The 27,329-nt window shown below is 40.0% G+C and overlaps 1 protein-coding gene across 5 annotated transcripts in view; it reads right to left on the reverse strand.

The window, feature by feature from the left end:
* The window catches only part of Nek10 (NIMA related kinase 10), a 226,862-nt gene that overhangs the window by 117,379 nt on the left and 82,154 nt on the right, over window positions 1-27,329 (reverse strand). For all 5 annotated transcript variants that reach the window (XM_046437346.2, XM_046437345.2, XM_046437347.2 and 2 more), the window contains one exon: window positions 19,993-20,068. In XM_046437346.2, coding sequence (XP_046293302.1) covers window positions 19,993-20,068 — 76 coding nt within the window. The remainder of the gene's footprint in view (window positions 1-19,992; window positions 20,069-27,329) is intronic.

Genomic DNA, 27,329 nt, shown 5'->3' on the forward strand with positions numbered 1-27,329 from the left:
AAAAACATTCATGGGCCCAAAACAGTAAAAAAGAATTTATAAATCTCCTTCCTCAGAGACTTCTTCTCCTTAACCTGTCATGAAGACTGTGAAAAATGAAACAGATGAGCACTTGTTAGGTCTTGGCCTCAAGAAAAGACTCAATTTTCATTTTCAGGTTTCTCTAATCCTACTGCTTTATGGTCTCTATTAAGAAGACCTAAATGGGAACCAATTAACTGTAAGTACAGTGAGGAGTTAGGGCAATTAAACAAATAGGTTACATTCACCCAGTGATTATACTCCAGCCATCAAACGATTATCAGGCGCAGCCTACTTTGAGGTAAAAACACAAATTAAATTCAGATCCAACAGACTCAAAATTTCTCATTATACATCAACTGCCACTTGCTTGTCTTTGATGGTAGATTTTTAGGATAAACAGAACTAGCATTAGAGAGTGACATCATTCATTTTAAAAATTTGTATTCAAGCCAAATACCGCCAGCTTTCAAAATTCAAGTAACAAAGTAATTATGGGGGTTTCACAAACAAGGATTATACAATCTCTCAGTTACAACAGAGATAATTATACAGATGCCTTTCTCGAAATATGAAGTCACCTCACCTTACAGGCAAAGACATCCACAGACTGAAGGTGAATGGATGGGAAAAGACATACCTACCATTCAAATGCTACTTGTAAATAAGCAGGGGTAGCTGTTCTCATATCAGATAAAGTGGACTTAAAGCCAAAATTAATCTGAAGAGACAAAGAAGGTCACTTCATACTCCGTAAGGGAATAATACAACAACAAGATATAATGATTGTAAATATTTATGCCCCAAACAATGGTGTGTCTACATACATTTTAAAAAAAAAAAAACTTCTCAATATTAAGAATTAGACCACAAGGCAATAATTCTGGGTGACTTTAACACACCTCTCTCACCACTGGATAGATCATTCAGACATAAACTGAGATTCTACACAACTAAAAACTACTACTAATAATAAGGACTTAATAGACATCTATAGACTATTTCATCCATGTAAGACCGAACTCACCTTCTTCACAGCAGCACATGAAACATTTTCTAAAATAGACCATATTTTAGGTCACAAAGCAAATGTCAGCAAATAAAAAAAGTTGGAGATAATACCTTGCATTCTATCAGATCATAATAGAATGAAATCAGAAATAATTGATAAGATAAAAAATAGAAACCACTCCAAGACCTGGAGATTAAATAATACACTTTTGAATGAGGAATGCATAGCAAAAGAAGTCAGGGGAGAAATAAAAAAAAAATCCTTAGAAGTAAGTGAAAAATTGAAACAACTATCAAAATCTCTGGGATAGTTATAAGAGAAAAATTTATAGCATTGAGTTCATACATCAAAAGAACAGAAAGATACCAAATAAATAATCTAACACAATGTCTCAAGACCCTAGAAAAAGAACAAAAAAATACCATAATTGGTAAAAGATAGAAAATAATTAAAATCAGACCCAGAATCAATTAAAAAAAAAACAATAGAAAAGATCAAAGAAACTAAGCGTTGATTTTTTTGAAAGGATAAACAAGATTGATAAACCCGTAGTCAAACAAACCAAAAGAAAAAGGGAAAACACTCAAATTAACAAATTTCAAAATGTAAAAGAAAATATCACCACAGCACTACTGAAATCTACAGGATTGTCAGAAACTATTTTTAAAATTTTATCTCTAATAAGCTAAAAAATCTTTAAGATTGACAGATTCCTAGAGATATATGATCTACTCAAATTGAACCCTGAGGATATAGAAAACTTAAACAGATCAATATCAAGTAATGAAATCAAATCTGTTATCGAAAATCTTCCAACAAAGACAAAGCCCAGGACCAACTGGATTCTCCACCAAGTTCGACTAGAACTTCAAAGAAGAATTAATAACAATGCTGAAAGGGGGTCGAGATGGTGGAGTAGAGAAGGTTATTCTCTCAGTGTAACCTTACTGTTACTTTTCGGGGCCTAGGACCAGAAAAATGGGCAAACGACTTCTCTTTGAGGCCGGTAAACAAAAAGAGATCCTACTGTGATTTAATTCTTGCCTCTCAGAATGGCCTAGGGACTCAGAAGTTTGGATAGAATCAAATTAAAAAAGAAAAGAAAAAATTAGAAAAACCCACTTCCAGCCCCTGCAGCTGCCCATACAGATCCACCGTGGGCAGGTGAGAAACAGAGAGTAACAGTGAGCATCTTGGAGGGAACTGACATGCATGTTAAAATGGAGAGGAGGTGATCATGGAGAGGAGGTGATCACGCACATTGAGGAGCTGAGTCTGTGGGTGAGCAGAATTCTGTTTTCATGTGAGAGGGATGCTGTGTTTCCCAGTGACCTTCCTTGGAAGAGCAGGAACAGCCGCCTTCTTTTCCCGCTGTGCTGTGGCAGCCAGCAGGTATGGGTGCAAAGCCAGGCACCCAGACTTGTGTAATTCCAGCTGGGTTTGGAAGCCTGACCTGGCAGAAGTCCACGGTACTACCCAGAATGTGATTAGAAAACCAGGTGAAATTCAGGCACGGAAAGTGTTGCACCCAGGGGAACTGGAGACAATCAGACCAGAGAGGTCCTGTGTGTCTCTCACATTTTGAATCTCTTGGTTTGCAGGACCAGCAGGGGATGTCCAGGGACTTGATTTGGGTTGGGGAGGAATGAATGTGCACTTTGGGACTGAGCTCAGATGACCGAGATATGTGGACAGAGTAGAGCAAAACAGATTCCTCTGTTGCTCAAGCGGAACCCAGGGGAGATTCAAGCTATACAGATGCCCAGAGCAGACTGGAAGCAGATGTGCTCTGGAGGTGTGGTGATTTAAAAGGTTCACCAAAACATCACTCCACAAAACACCAGGAGTCTAGCCAGACCCAAAACCAGCTTCTAGGAGCTCTGCCTCTGGGAACCCCTGTCACAGAACTCTACAGCGACACCTTACTGGGCATGGAGTAGATAACACCCTCCAACCTGCCCCACCTCATGCTGCTGAGAAAGGAAGCTGAGAACACACAACCTGATTAGCCTCCCAAAAAGAAGGAACTGACATCCCCCGACTCCTCCTCTTACACACAATACATACTCAGTAAAAATCATAAAGAAAGATAATTGGGAACTGACAACTAACATATAACATTTTAGGCAATTTTTTTTTGACCATTGCAACAGAAAAAATTCCTTAATCTTCCATCAAGAGCCTTTAAAAAAAAAAAAAAACTTTTATGTGCTGAATGGTCCGTGGACATTTTTAAATATACATATTTGACTCATTCTTCTTCTTTCTAGCATTTCTTGAAGATAAGTTATTTTCTTGACTCTGTCTTTTGAGGACCGGTGTCATTGATTAGAATAACTTGGTTTTGGTTTATATTTTTGCTGTTGTTGTTCTGTATTGTTTTTCTCCTGTCATTTCTCTTGATACTCTTCCCCTCTTTTCTTTTGTGAACAGCCAAATTCTATTGTTCTCTTTTTCACTCTTCCTTTAACTCTTTACTAACACTCTCTCTCCTTCTCCCTCTCAATTATTACTCCTACATCTCCTCTGCATTCTCCCTTTTCACCTTTTTGAAATAGCAAACTCTTTTATAAACATAATATTTCTACTATTGGCAACTGCCTATCATATCATTTTTGTTTATAGTGCCAATTAACAGTGTGGATGCCAAAATGGGAACTAAGTACTCAGTTTAGGGCTGAATATTGATTGCATTGGTGGTTGTTGTTATTAGTCTCCCCCTAAAACATGAGGTACTGAAATCTTAAGGAACACTATAAATTCACAGGATCGAAGCTCTGCCATCTCAGATTCTTACTGATAAATGGGTATGTCTTGTATGTCTTATACAAACAACATGAAAAAGCAAGGGAACAAACCATCCCAAACAAATCAAAATACCTCCATAACAGAATCCAATGATATCCCAGTGGAGGAGATATCAGAGAAGGAATTCAGAAAGTTCAGAGTTAAGCTGATCTGTGAGGTAAAACTACAATGTAAGGATGGAAATCAGAGAGAAAATCCATGAAATGAAAGACTATTTCAATAAGTAGATAAAATTCCCAAAGAAAAATCAATTGAAAATTCTCAAAATAAAGGAATCAATAAAACAAATTAAAACTCAATGGAAAGCATCACCAGCAGACTAGACCACTGGGAAGAGTTTCAGGAAACAAAGACAAAATATGTAATATGGAAAATAAAGTTGACCATGGAGAAAAGATGATAAGAGGACATGAACAGAACTTTCAAGAAATATGAGATAACATGAAAAGACCAAATCTGAGATTCATCAGGATGGATGAAGGCTTGGAGATTCAAACCAAAGGAATGTACAGTCTTTTCAATGAAATTATATCAGAAAATTTCTCAAACCCTAGTAATGAAATGGAAAATCAAATACAGGAGGCTTACAGGACTCCAGATATACAAAATCACAACAGACCTATACCAAAGCACATCGTTAAGAAAATGCCCAACATACAGAATAGGATACATTTTAAAGGCTATTAGAGAGAACAATTCTGATATTTCAAAAAAAAAAAAGTTTTCTGCTATTGGTTGTGCTACTGCTTCCAGTATTATGGTCACTCTGATATGCTAAGATTAAAATAAATTTAAATTTTAAAATTAATAATAGTATAGAATTCCAATATTAGCTCAATAAGTAGGAGATACATTGATGTAAAAGGATATATAATTGGTAAGATCATTTGGAATAAGATGAGTTAAATGCAGCCCCACAAAATAACTAAAATATTTCTTGTAATTCCTTTACCTCTCATGTTTCCCTGTTGTCTTCATATTTCCCTGTTGTCTAGCTTAGCTAACTCCCCACTCTTTCTGTTCTATTTTCCTTCCTTATGCTGCTATTTTATTCTCCTCTGATCTCCTATTACCTTTTCACTTAGTCAGACCCACTTCTCAGCACACACTGGCATGACCTCTGCATCTGAAGAAAACCATGTCCCTTTGCACAATCCTTATGTAATCCATCAGATATGGCACAATTATCACACAGAAAAGCATAGCACCCATCCCACCCTTTCTCTCATCTCTTCTGTGAGTTCTCCAGCACACACAGGTCTTTGTTCTGCCCATGGCCTTCTGTGTTATTCTGGGTGTCTGGATGGGACTTTCATTATGAACCTGATGGACCCTCATTATAAGGATCATGAGATTTTCTAACCCTTCATCCTTCAAATGCTTGACTGTTTCATATTCTCTCTCTCTCTCTCTCTCTCTCTCTCTCTCTCTCTCTCTGTGTGTGTATGTGTGTGTGTGTGTGTCCAAACTAAACTGAATTTTCATCATAGGGAAGGACTGAGTCACTTTTTTCCTAACAAGAGCAGGCTACTTAAGGAACAAGCAAAATGATGAACACACACATCTCTCTTTTCCTTCCCTTTCTCCAGTCTCATTTTGCAGGTCTTCTGAAAAGCGGCACTTCTATTAAGTGACTGTCAGGCTGAGAGATGCCCAGTGGCTCCACAGTGCCAAGAGGAAAATTCCTGGTCTCCCACCATCACACCATAAATCTCACCCCAGCCAAACCATACCTCCTACTCTTCCCTAAATATGCTGAGCCTGTTCAGAATTGAACAGGAGAAAGATTTGATTTTTACCATTCAAAAGACACTCTGGCTGGCCCAGCGGCCCGCGGAGGGGCAGAGCCGCCCCCGCGCCTGCAAGGTAGGTGGAACTGTGACCACCGACAGAACAGGCCCAGCGGCCCGCGAAGGGGCAGAGCTGCCCCCACGCCTGCAAGGTAGGCAGACCTGCGACCCACCGGCAGAACAGGCCCAGAAACCCGCAGAGGGGCAGAGCCGCCCCCACGCCTGCAAGGTAGGCGGACCTGCGACCCACCAGCAGGTCAGGCCCAGCAACCCTCAGAGGGGCAGAGCCACCCCACGCGCCTACAAGGTAGGTGGACCTGCGACCCACCGGCAGAAAAGGCCCAGCGGCCTGCTGAGGGGCAGAGCCGCCCCCTCCCCCCGCGCCTGCAAGGTAGGCGGAACTGTGACCACCAACAGAACAGGCCGAGCCGCCCACGGAGGGGCAGAGCCACCAACCACGCCTGCAAGGTAGGCGGACCTGCAACCCACCGGCAGAACAGGCCCAGAAACCCGCAGAGGGGCAGAGCTGCCCCACGCGCCTGCAAGGTAGGCGGAGCTGCTACCGACCGGCAGAACAGGCCCAGTGGCCTGCCGGCGTGGTAGGCACATTGCCCCAATTGAAGGAGGGGCAGAGCCGCCTCCCGCGTCTGCAAGGGAGACTTTGCAACTATACAAGAGCAATATAAATATATAGGGGGAAAATTCAATAACACAACAGTTTCACCAAGCAGAAAGAAACGCGAACAGTATGAAGAGACAAGGAAAGAAAGGACCACAAGCAATGCAGGTCAACTCAACATTAGAAGAGGTAATATCTGCAGCAGATGGAATGTCAGATAAAGAATTCAGGATATACATGCTTCAGATGATCTGGAGTCTCAAGGAAGACATTAGACAGCAAAATCAGACAATGAAAGATCACTTCAACAGTGAATTACATAAACAAATCCAAGAAGCAAAAGATCAACTATACAGGGAGATAGAGGTTATAAAAAACAAACAAACAGAAACCCTAGAAATGCAGGAAGCAATAAACCAACTCAAAAACTCAATGGAGAATACTACCAGCAGAGTAGAACACTTAGAAGATAGAACATCAGACAATGAAGACAAAGTATTTCAACTGGAAAAGAACATAGACAGCTCAGCAAGACTGTTGAGAAACCATGAGCAGAACATCCAAGAAATATGGGATAACATAAAGAGACCAAACTTAAGAGTCATTGGGATACAGGAAGGTATAGAGGTCCAAACCAATGGAATGAGCAATCTATTCAATGAAATAATACGAGAAAACTTCCCAGACTTGAAGAATGAGACAGAATCCCAAATCCTAGAAGCCTACAGGACACTGAATGTGCAAAATCATAAGAGATCCACACCTAGACACATTATAATGAAGATGCCCAACATACAGAATAAGGAGAGAATTTTAAAAGCTACAAGAGAAAGGAAGCAGATTACATTTAGGGGTAAGCCAATCAGGATAACAGCTGATCTTTCAACACAGACTCTGAAAGCTAGAAGATCCTGGAATAACATATTTCAAACACTGAAAGAAAATGGGTTCCAACCAAGAATTGTGTATCCAGCGAAATTAAGCTTCAGGATGGAAGATGAAATTAAAACCTTCCACGATAAACAAAAGTTTAAAGAATTCGCAGCTAGAAAACCATCTCTTCAAAACATCCTTGGCAAAACATTACAGGAAGAGGAAATGGAAAATAACAATGAAAACCAACAGTGGGAGGTAGTACAGTAAAGGGGGGGAAAATAATCAAAGAGGAAAACAAACCATGTTTAGTAACAGAAATAAACAAATATGGCTGGAAGAACAACCCATATCTCAATAATAACCCTAAATGTTAATGGCTTAAACTCACCAATTAAGAGACACAGGCTAGTAGAATGGATCACAAAACAAGACCCAACAATATGCTGCCTACAGGAGACGCATTTGATAGGAAAAGACATACATAGGCTGAAGGTGAAAGGTTGGGAAAAATCATATCACTCATATGGACTTCGGAAATAAGCAGGTGTGTCCATACTCATATCAAATAAAATATATTTCAAGCCAAAGTTAATCAAAAGGGATAAAGAGGGACACTACATACTGCTCAAGGGAACCATACACCAACAAGACATAACAATCATAAATATATAGGCCCCAAACAATGGTGCAGCTATGTTCATCAAACAAACTCTTCTCAAGTTCAAGAGTCTAATAGACCACCATACAATAATCATGGGAGACTTCAACACACCTCTCTCACCAATGGACAGATCTTCCAAACAAAAGTTGAATAAGGAAACTATAGAACTCAATAACTCAATTAATAACCTAGACTTAATTGACATATATAGAATATACCACCCAACATCAAGCAGTTACACTTTTTTCTCAGCAGCACATGGATCCTTCTCAAAAATAGATCATATATTATGTCACAGGGCAACTCTTAGACAATATAAAGGAGTAGAGATAATGCCATGCATCTTATCTGATCATGATGGAATGAAACTGAAAATCAACGATAAAAGAAGGAAGGAAAACTCATGCATCACTTGGAGAATGAACAATAGGTTACTGAATGATCAATAGGTTATAGAAGACATCAAGGAGGAAATGAAAAAATTCTTAGAGATAAATGAAAACACAGACACAACATATCGGAATCTATGGGACACACTGAAAGCAGTTCTAAGAGGAAAATTCATTGCTTGGAGTTCATTCCTTAAAAAAAGAAAAAACCAACAAATAAATGATCTCATACTTCATCTCAAAATCCTTGAAAAAGAAGAGCAAAACAACAGCAAAAGAAGTAGAAGGCAAGAAATAATTAAAATCAGAGCTGAAATTAATGAAATCGAAACAAAAGAAACAATTGAAAAAATTGACAAAACTAAAAGTTGGTTCTTTGAAAAAATAAATAAAATCGACAGACCCTTAGCCATGTTAACGAGGAGAAGAAGAGAGAGAACTCAAATTACTAGCATACAGGATGAAAAAGGCAATATCACAACAGACACTTCAGAAATACAGAAGATAATCAGAAATTATTTTGAATCCTTATACTCCAATAAAATAGAAGATAGTGAAGGCATCGATAAATTTCTTAAGTCATATGATCTGCCCAGATTGAGTCAGGAGGATATAGACAACCTAAACAGACCAATATCAATTGAGGAAATAGAAGAAACCATCAAAAGACTACCAACTAAGAAAAGCCCAGGACCGGATGGGTATACAGCAGAGTTTTACAAAACCTTTAAAGAGGAAGTAATACCAATACTTTTCAAGCTATTTCAGGAAATAGAAAAAGAGGGAGAACTTCCAAATTCATTCTACGAGGCCAATATCACCCTGATTCCTAAACCAGACAAAGACACTTCAAAGAAAGAAAACTACAGACCAATATCTCTAATGAACCTAGATGCAAAAATCCTCAATAAAATTCTGGCGAATCAGATACAAAAACATATCAAAAAAATTGTGCACCATGATCAAGTAGGATTCATCCCTGGGATGCAAGGCTGGTTCAATATACGGAAATCAATAAATGTTATTCACCACATCAATAGACTTAAAAATAAGAACCATATGATCATCTCGATAGATGCAAAAAAGCATTCGACAAAGTACAGCATCCCTTTATGTTCAAAACTCTAGAAAAACTAGGGATAACAGGAACATACCTCAATATTGTAAAAGCAATCTACACTAAGCCTCAGGCTAGCATCATTCTGAATGGAGAAAAATTGAAGGCATTCCCTCTAAAATCTGGAACAAGACAGGGATGCCCTCTCTCACCACTTCTGTTCAACATAGTTCTCGAAACACTGGCCAGAGCAATTAGACAGACGAAAGAAATTAAAGGCATCAAAATAGGAAAAGAAGAACTTAAATTATCACTATTTGTAGATGACATGATTATATACCTAGCAGACCCAAAAGGCTCTACAAAGAAACTATTAGAGCTAATAAATGAATTCGGCAAAGTAGCAGGATATAAAATCAACACGCATAAATCAAAGGCATTCCTGTATATCAGCGACAAATCCTCTGAAATGGAAATGAGGACAACCACTCCATTCACAATATCTTCAAAAAAAATAAAATACTTGGGAATCAACCTAACAAAAGAGGTGAAAGACTTATACAATGAAAACTACAGAACCCTAAAGAGAGAAATAGAAGAAGATCTTAGAAGATGGAAAAATATACCCTGTTCATGGATAGGCAGAACTAACATCATCAAAATGGCGATATTACCAAAAGTTCTCTATAGGTTTAATGCAATGCCAATCAAAATCCCAACGGCATTTCTTGTAGAAATAGAGAAAGCAATCATGAAATTCATATGGAAAAATAAAAGACCCAGAATAGCAAAAACAACTCTAAGCAGGAAGTGTGAATCAGGCAGTATAGCAATACCAGACCTCAAACTATACTACAGAGCAATAGTAACAAAAACAGCATGGTACTGGTACCAAAACAGGCGGGTGGACCAATGGTACAGAATAGAGGACACAGAAACCAATCCACAAAACTACAACTATCTTATATTTGATAAAGGGGCTAAAAGCATGCAATGGAGGAAGGATAGCATCTTCAACAAATGGTGCTGGGAAAACTGGAAATCCATATGCAACAAAATGAAACTGAATCCCTTTCTCTCGCCATGCACAAAAGTTAACTCAAAATGGATTGAGGGGCTTGATATCAAATCAGAGACACTGTCATGTATATCTAAAGAGAACAAATAAAAAAAATTTAAAAAAAAAAGACACTCTGGAGATGGACCAGTGCTAGAGGCATTGGGGTAGGGGGACATTGTTCAGAGGACATAAAGGCCTTGAACACGCCATAGCAGTGCTGCAGCCCTATTCCACTCGCCCCCACCCCCCATCCAGGGGCATGCGTGGTCAAATCTGAAGTGACTTAATGTGTTACTTGTCAGTTGATTGCCTCTTAGCTCCCAACACAACCTTCAAGAAACAATGGAATCCTTCTCTAAAGTGAGTGTGATGTTAAGGTTTCTCTGTAGATGGTGCTAGTGAGGCCCTCAAGGAGGAAAGGCTTCCTGCAGTTTCTGGCATGGGCCCCAATGGTGGGCAGTACAGACACGGAGTACAGCATGCTCCAGCCACAGGCCCAGACCACTCTCTCCATATAACCTGAAGCCTCAGCTGGTGACTCTCTTAATGTTATCCTCTCAACACAAAAACCAGAGCCCCTTCACAGCCTGAACCCAAGAAAAGCCTCCAGCTCATGCATGCCTATATTCATTCATCCTACCCTCTTCATCTTCCAACTCTTTGGTTACATGGCAGCTGGACTCCCACTGCATGCCACGCCACCCACAGGGCATGATCACTTAATCCTGCACATATGCTACAGAGTGTTGCTCCCTGCTGACCCAGGAGCTACAGATCAGCTCTCACCTGGCCCACACAGCCAGCTTTTCTGCTGACTATTGGGGTACCACACCCTCTCCAATGAGGTCTGAACCCCTCCAAGTTCATCCTTCCTTGGTACTCTCCCGCAGCCCTGGGACACCAATTAGAGCTTCCTTGTATCTTATTGCTATTCCTATATCACAGTTAATCATTCTTTATATTAAACTTCCTCTATTTAGACCACATTTCTATCTCCTGGTCAGAACCAGCTGCACCACTGCATTCTGAGAAGACTTCAGGACTACGTGACAACTGTTAGTGTTTAAAATAGACTTCTTTATTTCTCAGGTCTTATTATTTTTTTTTTTTTTGGTATCAGGGATTAAACTCGAGGTTACTCGACCACTGAGCCACACCCTCAGTCCTATTTTGTATTTTATTTAGAGGTAGGGTCTCAGTGAGTTGCTTAGCACCATGCTTTGGCTGAGGCTGGCTTTGAACTCGCGATCCTCCTCCCTCAGTCTCTCCAGCCTCTGGGATTACAGGCATGGGCCACTGCACCTGGCTTTTTTCACAGGTCTTGACTTGGGAAGCCATTATGTGGATGGTGCTTCTTTTTGAATCAGCTACAGTGCTACAGTGTGGCTTATTGAATATGGCCACAAATTCTGTGCACCTCCTTTCTTCTAGAGGTAAATAGACTTCTCCATCTCTTGAACTGGATTGGCCTTAACTTGTTTTGAACAAGGGACTGCAGCAGGAGGGAGTTACATTCAAGGAGAGCCCTTCAGAGGCCTTGGGCTAACATTCTGCCTTCTTGGAATTTCTGCTCCAACACTGTCACGTCAATGAAGGCCACCTGGAGGAGATGCAGAACCAAGGGAGACCTACCAATGCATCAACACCACCTGCCTGATTAGGAGGACATCTTGGATCTGACAGCTGAGCCAGCCATTCAACTACATGTGTCTGAATCAGCCTGCTTAAAGGGAAGCCAACAGAAATGCATAGCAAACCCACACAAACTGCTGTTGTTCTGTAAGTTTCAGGGTGAATGGTTATATTGCAATAGATAACCAAAATGTATATCTCCCCCATTCATCAAATAATTCTCCTAATTTCTTTCTTTTTTTTTTATTTTATTTTTTTTAATTGTTGGTTGTTCTAAACATTACATAGTTCTTGATATATCATCTTTCACACTTTGCTTCAAGTGGGTTATGAACTCCCATTTTTAGCCCATATACAGATTGCAGAATCACATCAATTACACATCCATTGATTTACATATTGCCATACTAGTGACTGTCATGTTCTGCTACCTTTCCTATCCTCTACTATCCCCCCTTCCCTCCCCTCCCCACCCCTCTTCTCTCTCTACCCCCTCTATTGACCTTCATTTCTCCCCCTTGTATTATTTTTCCCTTTCCCCTCATTTCCTCTTGTATGTTCTTTTGTATAACCCTGAGGGTCTCCTTCCATTTCCATGCAATTTCCCTTTTCTCTCCCTTTCCCTCCCACCTCTCATCTCTGTTTAATGTTAATCTTCTTCTCATGCTCTTCGTCCCTACTCTGTTCTTAGTTACTCTCCTTATATCAAAGGAGACATTTGGCGTTTGCTTTTTAGGGATTGGCTAGCTTCACTTAGCATAATCTGCTCTAGTGCCATCCATTTCCCTGCAAATTCTATGATTTTGTCATTTTTTAATGCAGAGTAATACTCCATTGTGTATAAATGCCACATTTTTTTAATCCATTTGTCTATTGAAGGGCATCTGGGTTGGTTCCAAAGTCTTGCTATTGTGAATTGAGCTGCTATTATTCAATAAATTGATAATTCATGAGAATATTACTTTTGACCCAATCCCACCACCCCCAGAAAATCATGCTAACAGAAGACACTGTGTTCCCTTTCACAGCCCTTTCCAGTGGGAAATGTGAAATTGCTGACATAGCGAATGGAGTATCAACCAACATATCCACATTTAAAATGCAAAGTAGAGAAATAAAAAAAATATGAAGAAGGACATCCAATATTTACAGACTCAGGTTTACTTAAAAAATAAATAAAGACATGAAAAGGAAAGGAAAATAAGATGTAGAAACTGAAGGTAAGTGATTTTGAATTACTAATCGATAAAAAGAAGCAACGGCCTCCACTGACAGAATCCATCATCAAAGAGCCACTGTCCTTGCTTTTCGTGCTGCTAAGCAGCAAAGAACAAATCAGACTGAAAAAATCCATAAGGCATGTGGCAGGATACATCTTTATCCAGACTTTTAGTCTGAGCTAACACCAGAGATCAGCATTGTTGGGGATGCACAAAATGAAAACGAGACTGAACTATATTCTGTAAGATGTTTGCCATTCATATACTTTCTGTGGTGTCAATATGCTCAGAGACACTAAAACACCTAGAATTATACTATAAATGTTCTTAACTTGGAATTTTTTTTTCTTTTTTTTTAATTTAATTTTTTTTTGACTTATAAATGGATGGCATGACTTTACTTTATTTGTTTATTTTTGTATGCGGTGCTAAGGTTCAAACCCAGGGCCTCACATGTGCTAGGCAAGCACTCTGCCACTGAGCCACAGCCATAGCCCCTCCTTTTCTAGAAACTCTATAACTTCTCATATTAAATTCAAAAAGTGACTCTGGAAATCATCATCAAAGCTTATCTAAAAATTTTTAAAAGTGTAGGAAAAGCCAGGCATGGTGGTACATGCCTATAATCCCAGTGGTTTGGGAAGCTGAGTCAAGAGGATTACAAATTCAAGGACAGCCTCAGCAATCCAGTGAGTCCCTAAGCAACTCAGTGAGACCCTGCCTCTAAATAAAAATATTTTTAAAAGATCTGAGGATGTGTCTCAGTGGTTAAGCACCTCTGGGTTTAATCCCCAGTAACAAAAACAAAAAACAAAAAAAGTGTTGAACAATGAGAAAACCATGAAAATTAGGAAAATTTTAAATGAAAGATTTTTAGTTGAATAAAAGTAAAAATTGAGAAGTAAGAAATGTATTGGTGAAGGCTACCTGGAATGTATACCTTCTAAAGAACACATCTCAAAACCCCAAAGAACACATCCGTTAATTTTAATTCTTGACACATGAGTCCACCAATTAGCAGCCAGTGTAGTCCAGTGGGTAGAGCACACACTGTGGAATCAGGCCAAATAGTTACGAATCCAGCTTCTTCCACTTACTAGCTATGTGATGTTGGTTAAGATTACTTAACCTCCCTTAAGATGACTTAATGGCCACATCTAACAAGGAGCTCTGAGGATTAAATAACCAGAAGGTGCATTTATCAGTGCCTCTCACTTAGCAAGCTTTCTGTAAGTTGTTTGACAAATAAAAATAAACAAACCTGTGTGGTTAACAACATAAGGTTAGACATGGTGTGGTGGGACCGCCTTAATATATGCTCTCTAGTAGTTTCTATTTAGCAACTTCTATTTAAATTCATGAGCGCATGTGACCTATTCCACAGAGTCTTTAAGATGTATTTAGAATTCAATTTGTACAATTAAATCCTGAGTTCACTCAAAATTCCCTCCTATCTAACCTTAGCAGATAACATAACAACTGCATGTTGTGTGTGTGCCTTCTGCAAGAGACTGGGGATACTGAGGGAAACCCAAATCCTATCCTGCCCAGGCCACAGAGAAACCATAACAGAGGCATTAACAGGCAAAAGCACCAGCCTACCCACTTGCTCAAAGCACCATTATTGAAACTTCAGAGCCTGTAGGCCTCCTGTCTTTGCATGCCAGGAGCATCTCCCTTCCCTTTTATAGTTCTCGGCTGCTTGGGCCTGGCTGCTAGAAAAAAATCTTCTTCCCTACCATGAACAAAGCAGTGACCCAGGAACCCAAAAGAGAGACTGGGAAAGAAAAGGATCTAGAAATAACCAGAACATAACAAATTCTTCTCTACTGTACCTATTAAGCCACAAACCTGATTCTGAAGCACAATGCAATCTATACATTCAAAGGGGTACTCTCCTTTCAAACGTTAAACCAACAGCACCACGTGACAATCACTCTTATCAGGGCATGCTCACCATACGCCAGCTCAGCACCACGTGACAATCCCTCTTATCAGGGCATGCTCACCATATGCCAGCTCAGCACTAGATATGCATCACCTCACTTAAGCTCATAATGATCTAAGAGAGGGACGCTTTTGTTATACCCAGGTTGCAGATGGGGAAACTGAGGCACAGAGTTTTGTCATTTGTAACGCCCAACAGCGGACCTAGAATTTAAACCCAGGCAGTATGATTCCAGGCTTTGTCTTCTTTGGAACGACCTACCAATCTATCTATCGATACTATATTTTTATTCCTATTATGCTCTTATTTTTAAAATTCCTCTCTTGCAATTTCCCTCCGGGCCAATTTATCAGTCATAGAAGAATGCTTCTCTCAATAATTAATAAGCATCCCATGCCTCATTGTTTCAAAAATGATAATATCCTACTTGATCTCATTATTCACTGTCCCAGTAACTAGAGAAGATTTAAAAATAAAATAAGTAAATGGAAAAAAGCAATAAAACAGATCTTCTCGTCAAGGTACTTACTATCCCAAGTTCAAAGTAGTCACGTCAGCCTTCAGTGAGGCAAAAGCAAGGAAAGTTCAAAGATATGTTAGTTAATACCTTTGAGCCCAATAAAAACGCACATTGATTTTTTTATATTCTATTAAAATGCAGAATGGCTTATTTTCACTTAGTTATTCAAAATATTAAGATTTGCCATTCTGTGCCTCTAGGTCCTGGGGAAACCGTGGTGAGCAGAGGAGGCCAAAGTTCTGTTTCCACGGAGCCTGTGATGCACCAAGAGGTATGCAGGCACTCCTCAACGGGCCCTGGGATATGTCAGGATGGGCCCATCGCATATTGAGGACATCATAAGTCGAGGATGTGTTTGATGTGACAAACCTATCAAGGTCACGGCTCATTCACACAGTACAGAAGAGCCTCTGTTGTTTACCTTTGGGATTGAGTGGCTGATAGAGCTGTGGCTCACTGCTGCTGCCCAACATTTCAGGCGTATCTTACACACACATTAGACCCGGAAAAGATCCACATTTAATGTGCAGTTTCTAGTGAATGCATGCTGCATTCACACCGTCGTGAAGTCAAAACATTGTAAGTCAAGCCATCCTAAGTCAGGGGCCCTCTGTACAGTACAAGGTCAGACAGAAGCAGGGGCTACAGAAACCTAAAGCAAGATCCAGGAATTGAATCCAAACAGAGGTTGCTATTTGGGGCCTGTGGTCAGGAAAAACATTTAAGCAGGGACCAAAAGGAAGTAAAAGAGTAGATTTTGCAACTCTCTGGAGGAGGAGCATTCGAGGGAGGAGCATTTTGGAGATCTGAAGGAACAGGAAGGGGAAGGATGTGAACCAATGAAAAAGTTCTTACAATAAAAAGGATCACGGTTTTCCTTATAGCACGTTACTTTGGGCATTGTTCAAAATCATGCAAATATGGCATCACTTGTGAAGCAATTATTTCTCACGAGTCTATGAAGTACCAGACTCTGGGCTCAGTGCTGGGAATGGTGGTTAACAAAATCATCATGAACTATCGAAAATAAATGAAAAATTCAACTGTGTGAAGAAAAAGTGTAGGGAATGTACAGACCAGAGGAAATGTGCCTTGTCGATTGGGTTCTGAGGAAAGCAACATTCCAGTTGAGAGCTGAAGAATGGGTAAAAGTTCAAAGCAGGACAAGTGAGAAAAGCATTTTCTAGGTAAAGAATGCTGTGTGCACAACACAGGCCCTGTGATCAGAGAGAGCCCAGATGGAATTATCAGAGTAAAGTCTGGTTTGAGGTAAAGCAGAAGAAGGTGGCTGAGGCCAGAGCATGCAGAGATGAATTCCTGCAGTCATACTAAGAACTTAGTCTTTACATAAACAATCAGAAGTTACAGAAGTGTTTTAAGCATTTAAGATTCTCTGAGTGTATAATTTAAGATTTCTGAGTGCATAATAGCTTCCTTAAGAACTTGAGAGTTTACAGATGGTTTGGGACTGCTGCACTTTGTCTCTACTTGCTTGGGTTTACCTACAGGCTTATTTCGATCCACCCAGTAAACACTTCCCCAGCTTCTCTGCTAATTATCTAACTTCATAATGGGACCAGAATCATAAAGAACAGCAGAACTTTTAAGAATTCTCATTCCAGAAAAAGTCCCATTGTTATTACATCATACCTGATTATTAAATTCCAAATCTGTGTTCCACAAAGAATGAGCATGAAATGATTCCCAGAGCCCAAAACTCTTTTAAAATCTGCTGTGAAAATGTAGTTGAAGATGGAATACAACTTTTGTTCTTTGGAGTTGGAGTAAGAAATAGAGAGAGGAAATGGAAATCAGGGCCATATCTGGAGATTATTTTTCCTTGAGAAGCATAACCAAGGCTTGCCTAATAAAGAATCAAATTAGATAAAGAAAAGGAGATTTTTTTAGGGAGCTTCTATTCTAGTATAGCCAGTCCAGCAATGTGCCTGCAAACCATTTATCTAGCAGCTGCAAAAAGAATAAAGAATGCTCCAAGGAGCTTCCTATGGGAGTTGATCAAGAGAACCTTCTCCCACATCTGCCGAAACAGAAGCAAAGGGAAAGGGCGAAATGACATGAGAATGTCAGGTTCACCCGACTTGGACAGCCTGGGACAGCAGTTCCCCTGGATCTCAGGTCCATGTTTATAGGTTCAGAAAAGCTCAGAAGGATTACAAAAAAAAAAAAAATTAAAGGGTAAAGGGACAATTTGAGAAAAGGCAGGAGGCATGAGACTCTGACCCCTGACGGTGAGATTTTTTTTTCCAATTCATAAAAATCAGAGAAAAATCCCCAAACGACTATATGGAAAATTCAAAAGAAACTGGACATGCCAAACAACTTATTGGGATCCATCCTAAATCTGAAACCATTAAGACTTGAGAAACTGTACTGCTGACACCGCTGGGTCCCCTCGCACTCACATCTCAGGGCACGTCCAGGGCAGCCTATGTCCAACAGTATAAGATCCTGCTGAGGCTTTTCCCAGCCTGTGACGAAGGCTCCCACTTGTGATTGGGGAACAGAACGCCTCTCACCCAACACACAGGACAACTCTAAAAGCTCCCTACATCACCGTCCCCAGTAACACTCCCTGGCCCCCGATTGTGGTTCACACTACTAGCTGCTTCCACGTCGTCTCTTCCCATCTCCCCCACCCCAGTGCTTCCTGGGACCCCCTCTCACACAAACCATTTCACTTAGCCTTTGTTTCGCAGGCTGCTTCTGGACCCAAACTAAGACCACGAGAGAACAGCATCTTTTGACTTTGTGTGCAGGTGAAGCTACCAAAAGCCAGGAAAACAGATAGCACTGAGTCCAACTTCATAGTAAAACCCAGAAAACAGAGCATTTCTAACAAATGGAGGAGGCGAGAGGAAAGAGGAGAAAGAAAAATGTTAAAGGAATTTAAAGGACCAAAGGGCTCGATGGGAAGATGAATGGTGATAAGATACACTGCACACGTTATTAAAACAATCACAATACTATATAAAATAATAGCTTGTCTATACTAGTAGGCCCAGCAAAACTGACACTCTTGTTTATTTAAAAAATTAAAGGAAATTTGTGAATCTATCTTTGGGATAAGAAAGCAAAAGAGTTATCATGCTCCGGATTTCTTCCTAAACACTCTATAAATTTTCTGACACAAACGCACACAAAGACAAATTGATACTATCAGATTAGCAATTCCGAACTTAATTCAGAGGCTTGGTAACAAAAATCTGCTTATGCCAAATATGATCAACTGAAATTTAAGTTTGTATCTTATTTGTTCTGCAACTTTAACAATGGAATCTGTCCAGGAACATAGGATTAGTTAACATTTTGTGATAAAATTTTCATTATTTCTGAAAAAAAAGTTCAAAGCAAAGCAAAAACAAAACAAAGCAAAAAAAAAATTATTCTTCTAGCAACAAGCAATGAATGGTTCAGCTTTGTGGTTAAGAGGTTAAGTATATAGATAAGCTTGCAGTTTTTGAGGAATATTAACCTGGCTACTACCAATCTTTTTGCATCTTCTCATGGGACTTGTTTCAAAAATAAAATATAAGGAAATTCCAGTAAAATAAACGAAAAATCACCCTGTACAATTAGCCTCAATAACCATGTCATACAAGGATTTTGTAAAATGGGGCTGTTGTTTCCAGACATTTCCAACCTCCTTCAAGAAGATGCATTTTCAGTTCTGTCACCAGGACTCAATTTACGACAATCAGTTAGATTTTATAAAGAAAACGTAAGTGTCTTGACTGATTGACCTGTTGGATCAGATTTAGGAAGAGTTCTCTGAAATTGGCTCTTCTACTGACTTTTGTATCTGTTTGCTCATCTCAACAGACTCAGATAAACCATACGTGATTAGCAAGAGTCTCACTTCGTATAAGTGGCTTGCAAGAGAACCCTCAAAGTGTGCATTAAGAGCTAGAAGTGTCTCAATTTGTCAAAATATAAACATTCACTTGCCCAAAACACAACTGACTTTGTACACATATGTCTAAGTATATATGTCATCATTTATTCATGCAGGCAATAAAATTTATTGAATACCTATTTTTTCCCCCAGGTAGAAGAATATATAGTAGCACACAGAAACTCTTTCCCTGACCTTCAGTGTTTATAGGTAGGAAAGGTAAAAGTAGGTGCATGAAGACAGCACAGAGACATGCTATCTGAGAAGGAAGATCACTTTTGCGGCTGTTGTTTTATACACGCAGAATTCTGATCCACGATTCTTTTTGGGTGTATTACCTGGGTAAAAGAAGAAAACTAATGGCTTCCTTTCCTGAAATTCCCTTTGCTTTGCAAGCCAAGGATAGAAATGAAAGCCCAAGCTAGCGAAGTAGTGCTATGGAGAGCCGGAAGATAATCATCCTTACCAAGAATACAGGATGGTTCCAACGACGGACGTGAGCTTACTGTTTTCTTGTTTTTGCTTTGCCAGGCCAAAGTCAGCTACAATTCACAAAACAAAGCAATAGGTTACTGGGCTTTTCCAGCATTCACATTGTCCCCTAGCTTTCCACATTCTGCAAGGTCACTACCACACTTCCCAGTAGGAGGCTTGTCTTTTTGTTTGTTTTAATTTATATATGACAGAGGAATGCATTACAATTCTTATTACACATATAGAGCACTGTTTTTCATATCTCTGGTTGTACACAAAGTATATTCACACCAACTCGTGTCTTCATACCTGTACTTTGGATAATAATGATCATCACGTTACCCTCTGTCAAAATGCCTCCTGTGCCCGTCTTTACGCCACTACTGGTTCTGATGAAGGGTACACATGATGCTTTAGGTTAGACCATACTGCTTTGGATTTTGGCATGATGAGGTGTGTCAGTTTTTAAGAACCTAACATGACCTAAACGGGGTCATGTCCTTGTTGAGCTTGTGATTTACCTTTTTAGGTTATCCTTTATCATTTTCAAACTAAATTAAATGACACTTAACATTTTGGCGTATGGAGTCATTACTGCATCTAGTCAAAAGAAAAGTAAGGTAGGCCTGAACGTCATGAAATTAAACGGCTTCTATTTGTACCGAGTCACACTCTCTGTAAAATGGGAATTGACATCGTATAGGAGAGTGCTAAACAGTATAATAGTAACATTTGAATAATTTAATATATGAAAAGGTCATATATTCTAAAGAGATGTACACAGTATAATATTGAGCAACTGATGTGTATTTTTTCATTTAAAATGGCACATGTTTATTTTCATTTTTTTTAACTTTTAATTGACACAATGATTGTACATATTTATGGAGCCCAGTGTGACAGTTCAATAAATGTATGTAATTCATCATGATCAAATCAGGGCCATTAGCATTTCTCTCTCTCCTTTTTTAATTTAAATTCATTTTTAACTGTTACCTTAAAACATTAAAAATTATGTATATGAATGAGGTAATGTGATGTTTTGATACTTGTATGTATTGTGTAATGTTGACATCAGGTTAAGCATATCTCCTCAAACATTTATCCTTCTTTTTTGGTGAAAATATTCAAAATCCTCTTTTTTGCTTGTTGATGGGGTACATAACAGTTTTCTACAGTCATCCTGCTCTGCAACAGCACACAAGAACTTCTTACTCCTTTCCCACTGCAACACAGTACCCATTCGTCAACCTTTTCTCCTCCTTCCATCCTTTCTGACTTCCCAGCCTCTGGTAACTACCAGGCTACTCTAAACAACTAGGAGATTGACATTTTTACTTTCCACTTATGAGTGAGATAATATGGCATCTTTTTGTGCCTGGCTCGTTAAACTTAACACAATGATCTCCAGTTCCTGCCATGTCACAGATGACAGGATTTCGTTCCTTTTTACGGCTGAAAAATATTCTATTTTGTATGTGTACCATGTTCTTTATCCATTCGTCATCTGATAGACACTTAGGTTATTTCCATGTTTTGGCTCTTGGGAATGGTGCTGCAACAAACATGGGCGTGCCGATATCTCAAGTGCACCGATTTCCTTTCCTCTCAGTATATACTCAGGAAGGGAATCGCTGTATCATATGGTAGTTCTATTTTCAATGTTTTGAGAAACCTCCATACTGTTTCCCATAATGGCTGTACTACTTCACACTTCCACCAACACCATGGAAGGGCTGCCTTTTCTCCAGATCCTACTCAGAATTTTTATTTTTTTAGTCTTTTTTATAACAGCCATTCCTCCTAAGATGAAGTGATATTTCATTGTGGGTTTAATAGTAACCCCCAGATGATTAATGATATTCAGCATTTTTCATATATCTATTGGCATATTTTGTTCATATACCTGCGTTTCATATACCTATTTGCATGTCTTCTTTTCAGAAATGTCTATTTAGTTCTACAGCCCTTTGATGTGGGTTGTCTGGTTTGTTGCAATGAGTTTTAATTAAGCAAGATCCATGAGACAGAACTTGATATTGCTTATCACTGTAGATGATAAATACATGTCTTTTGATGCATGTATATGTGCACATATATGAATAAATATATATATTTATACCTGCATACCTGTAGCTGTATTTGGTTCTCCTATGTTCAGTACCACCAGTGAAAAATTAGACATATTAGAAGGCTGATTTATATAAGGTATTTTTAACAAGTGAAGTGGCTTACTACAACCTTTCCCTTCCTCTATTCTGTATTAGAGAAAGCTCATTGTGATTTAAAAATCAAGCAACCACTACACAGAAGAAATGCAATAGCATTTCAATATTTTTAGGGAGCTCACTATAATTTTAGCACACATAAGCCTTGACCAACTTAAAATAATACTTTGAGTCCCAACACTACCTAAAAATGAGCTTATTTTTTTATAAAAAGTGAATTGATTTTGAAAAGCAAATACTAAGGATGGTTACGGTGATTTTATTTACTCTAGTTAATTTAGATAATGACAGAAACGTGGACAGATGTCTATAAAAAAACACAGATGGTTGAGAAGTAACCTTTAAGAGAGCCAAAGCTAATACTGTTTGGCCATTTGGAAGATTTTTGTAATAGCAGGAAATATTTCTATTACTTTTTCCTCATTGGTGATCATATTTGGAGTGGAAGAAAATGTTTTATTTCAGAAACTGTGGTCATAAAAGCATTCATGTGCTGTAATATGAATTCAACAAGGACAACAGAAAACATCTCACATACAGCATATTATGAGAAAAAGATTATCATTATTTTTTTTAAAGCTCTCCTTTGATAGAACAATCGACACAGGAAACATTAACAACGACTGGCCAGCTACGTGGTACGCCACAGCCCTCACATACAAAAGTCATCTGGTCTCTGGTTGAGCCCCTAGATTCTTGCTTTGTCATTTACTGTCTCTGTGACACTGGACACACCACTCTGCTTACTCTGATCTTTCAAAAATGTCCTCTGAAACTCAAGGGGGGTTTGCTCCAAAAGAAACAGGACATGAGAAGGCCTTGGAAATATTGCACGGATGCAGACATTCTCCTCCCTCTCCACAAGGGACTCCGCTGTGCAAAAGCGTCTGCCCATCACCTGCATGTGTCAGGGACTCCCAAGTTCACAACCCAGCCACACGAAGGGCCAGTCTTTGTCTCAGGTTTCTCCTCCAGCCTTATAAAGCACCTGCCACTTCCTGCTTTTCATATACCTATTTGCATGTCTTCTTTTCACTGTTCACAGTGGTCTGTCATTAAAGCAGAGGACATCTCATCATCCCCATTTCCTGGGCTTGAAATCTCTGCCTCTTCTCTCTGGCTCCTCTGTTCATTGCCTCACCAGCTCTTGTAGGTGAAACTTTGATTTCTGTGACCATGGTTTAAAGGTGCCGGGAGCCCAGGGTCCCTCTCTCTGCCTGCAACAACCTGGGTGTGTGCTTCATTAGAAGGCTTTTTCTTCTAATCCAGTCCACAAATCCCCTGGAATCCACCAAAGCCCTGTCTTCGGTACAGCTGGTCCCTAGATAAGTATCAGAAGCTCTACTGCTTGTTATTTTTTTTTTTTAAATAAAATCTCCAGCTACCTTATCTGGCCTTCAAAATTGTCCAACCACTCATCAGTTCTCTCAGTTGTACAACACTGATGACCCATGTTGCAGGTACTGGGCTAGTTTCAAAGATCATAACCAGGTCAGAAACCACCAATGTTGACACAGACCTGAAGAACTAGTGGCGGAGATCTATGTTAAATAAAGAATCACACGTAGAAGTGACATAAAGGTATCTTTATACTTTGACAAAATCGGGACAGGTAAGATATATGGTGTAAAGAGACTCGTGTACGAGGCCAATGCCTGTAATCCCAGTGGCTCGGGAGGCTGAGACAGGAGGATCATGAGTTCAAAGCCAGCCTCAGCAAAAATCCAAGGTGCTAAGCAACTCAGTGAGACCCTGTCTCTAAAGAAAGTACAAAAATGGGCTTGGGGCATGACTCAGTGGTCAAGTGCCCCTGAATTCAATCCCTGGTACCTCCCCCTCCAAAAAAAGAGCTAAAGAGAAAGAGATTCTTATAGGGGAAACAATTGATCAGGAAATTCTCTGTGACAAAATGGCAACCGAGTTAACATCTCAGGAAATTCCTTAATTTAGAGGAGGGGTCTGGTGAACCAGAGGCCCTTTCACCATGCCACCTCCTATCGTCCCACAATTTCCCTCCCTAATGTAGACCCTGACCTGAATGAGGCAGAGGGAAGGTGTTTCTCTCAACAGCATCGTTACCTCCTAATTTTGCTGACAGGGAGCTTCTGAGTAAAGATTTTAATACCTGATACAAGAATGCTTTCTGAGTTCTGGGTAATTCTACATCTGTGGAACTCAAACAGGATATCTACCAGCAGAAGGAGATTCTTGGGAAAACTAATGTCCTTATTATATGTGGGTCTTCTAAATCATTTTCCAGTGTGGGCTTTGTTATCAGTTACTATCATTTGGAATAATGGAACTTAACGCAGTTCCCTTATTAAGTAGAAATGCTAAGGGCCAGATTGTTGTAAGAAAGAACAGGAGGTCAAGGGCAGTCTTGTGTTCTCTGCGTACTCCATACACACACAGCATGATGCCATTCCTTTTGCCCTTGGACATTTCAGAACTCCAAATTCTTTGGCCTTGAACTGGGGGTTGAACCCTCGGCTTCCCTGGCTGAGGCTTCTGGACTTGGACTGAGACATGGTATCAACTTTTCTGTTCTTTTCCACTTGCCAATGACTTACCATGGAACCTCCCAGTTTCCAAAAAATCACATGAGCTCATTCCCCTAATAAATGCCCCAATGGTTCTATCTCTCTGTAAAACCCCACTACACCCACCGAAGGTGTGAGAATCTTCCAAATATTTCAAAAACTGGATCTGACTGAATTTTTCTTCAACATTCCCTCCTTATTTTATAAGACACAATAACAATACAAGGTAACTGTGATGAACTGAATACAATATATTCTTATTTTCTCAGTAACATGAGGACAATATGCTGATTGAGAAAAGTCCTGCGGCCTTCCTTCCCACAACAGATGTGTGAGGGTAGACAACCAAGTGACTCGAGATTCTGTAAGTCTTTCCCCCCCCCTTTGACCCAAAGACACTGTCCAAGCTCCTCGCCCACCGAGGTCCCTATTCTCTTGCCACACCGGACATCTTGGTAGCGCCCAAGGGCACTGTATTTCTTCTTGTCCACAATCTGGCATTTGCCATGCCTCAGCCACAACTGCTCCTACTTTCCCTGCTTAACTCCTCACCCAAAGCTGCCTCAGGCAGAGTTGGTCACGCTCTGCCCTGTGTGTGACAGTCAGGGTGGACTACGTCATGGCTCACCAGTATGTTCTCAGGACAAATGCAACCTCACACCATTAATCTGACTTTCTTTGACCCATAAAATCTGAGCAGAAGTGGACGTGACACTCATCTGCAGAAGTGCTAGAGCCGAGGTATGTTGGCCATGTTTTCTCTTCTGTGCCCCTGCAACGTGGAAGCAGGAATAAAGGCAGGTGTGGGCGGTCTGGGTCTCTGAGCATGGCCCCCTGACTGACCCACAATGGATACACTGCACAAGCAGGAGAGAAGCCTTGTTGTTCTGGGGGTGGACACACTTTGTCTGTGAAGAGCCAACAGTAAACATTTCAGACTTTGTGGGCCACACATAGTCTTTGTTACCATGTTCTGCTTTTTAACAACCCCTTAAAAATATAAAAACCTTTCTTAGCTCACAAGACATATAAAAACAGGCCATGCCTGGATTTGCCCCACGGGCTGTAGTTTGTGGCTGTTCTCATCTGCTGGGGTTTCCAGGTCATTACTGCAGTACAGCATGCCCTGGCCTGACTCACAGAAGAGTACCGTGCACCTGCGCTCTAGACCTTCTCACCCTGTAGTGTCACCCTGAGTTTCATGAAGGTAGAGCCGTGTCTACTGTGTTTTTCCTTACTCCTGCAAGATGTGACAGTTCACAAAACAGCTGCTGAGTGAATAACTGGAGTCTTCCCACCAGGCTGTGAGCTCAGGGGGCAGAAAGCATGGTCTTTCATCTTATTTCCATCCTCACAGTACCTGATATATAATGCCATTTGAGGAGCACTGAAGCCTTTGGTAAATGCTACAACTGAATCAAGGCTGGCCTTGTTGTTACCATCAGCAGCCGTCAAATGTCACTTGAGAAATAAAAACACGTGCAGCCCGTTTGCTTGCAGAATGAGCAATGCAACCTCCCGAGTCAGGTACTCAAGGCATGTCTGAAACGGCTAACTATAATTGAGTGAGTTCTGTGCTTACTTTTCCTGTCTTTCTTTCTTTTGCTAATATTTTTAGATGGACAGAATGTCTGTATTTTATTCGTTTATTTTTAGGTGGTGCTGAGGATCGAACTCAGGGCCTCACACACACTCGAGGCAAGTGCTCTACCACTGAGCCACAACCCCAGGCCTCATTTCTTTTATGTCTGGAAGCAGAAGGTGCAAGGGACATGAAAGATTTACATGAAATTGTGGAAAGGCCATGAAGTGTGAAATAGCAGGTTTGAGGGTAAGTTCATGTTATCCCACTTCCCACCAGAGTCATTCTGCACTGTGATGATACGAGGTGGATGTTATACTTGGCAGGGACAACACTTTGAGCAGACTTTGTGTTTTCCCAGTGTGCTGCTGAGTCAGAGTTTGTTCCCTCATGTGGCCTCAAATGCTTCAAATAAATGCAGGAGCGAGAGTTGGATGTGTGTCATGGCACATGTTGTTAAAAGGTTTTGGGGCTGGGGGTGTAGCTCAGTGGTAGGACGCTTGCCTGTTATGCATGAGACCCTGGGTTCTATCCCCAGCACCACAAAAACAAAACATACAAAAGATCTTTTGAGTGGAAATATAGTTATACATTAAAAGTAGATGACGTTCGTAAAAAAAAAAAAACATGCATACTAAATACGTTAGTACTTTTCGCTCTGCTTTCTCATAACAGCAAGTCCAGCCAGCATGCTTACTATAAATTATTGCAAACTAATCTCAATCTTAAAACATTTATCTCACCTATATTGAGAAAACAGAGAATAAATTTTTAGCTTTCTTAAAGCCTTATTTTTTGTTTATCCTGTTCACATTTTCAATGTACTTGGTCCTGTGCAGCTCAAACATCATTTGGCAATTCTGTGCTTCTTTTCTGGAAGCACATAAACCTTCCAGCACAGGAAGAGAGAAAAATAAAACAGGACAAGGCTGCCCCCTGGTGGTGGTGAAATGTTCTCTCATCCATGGCAGCTAGCCTG

The sequence above is a fragment of the Marmota monax genome, unplaced genomic scaffold (assembly GCF_021218885.2).
Source record: "Marmota monax isolate L192 unplaced genomic scaffold, Marmota_monax_Labrador192_F-V1.1 WCK01_AAM20220418_F8-fsc00021, whole genome shotgun sequence".
Lineage (NCBI taxonomy): Eukaryota > Metazoa > Chordata > Mammalia > Rodentia > Sciuridae > Marmota > Marmota monax.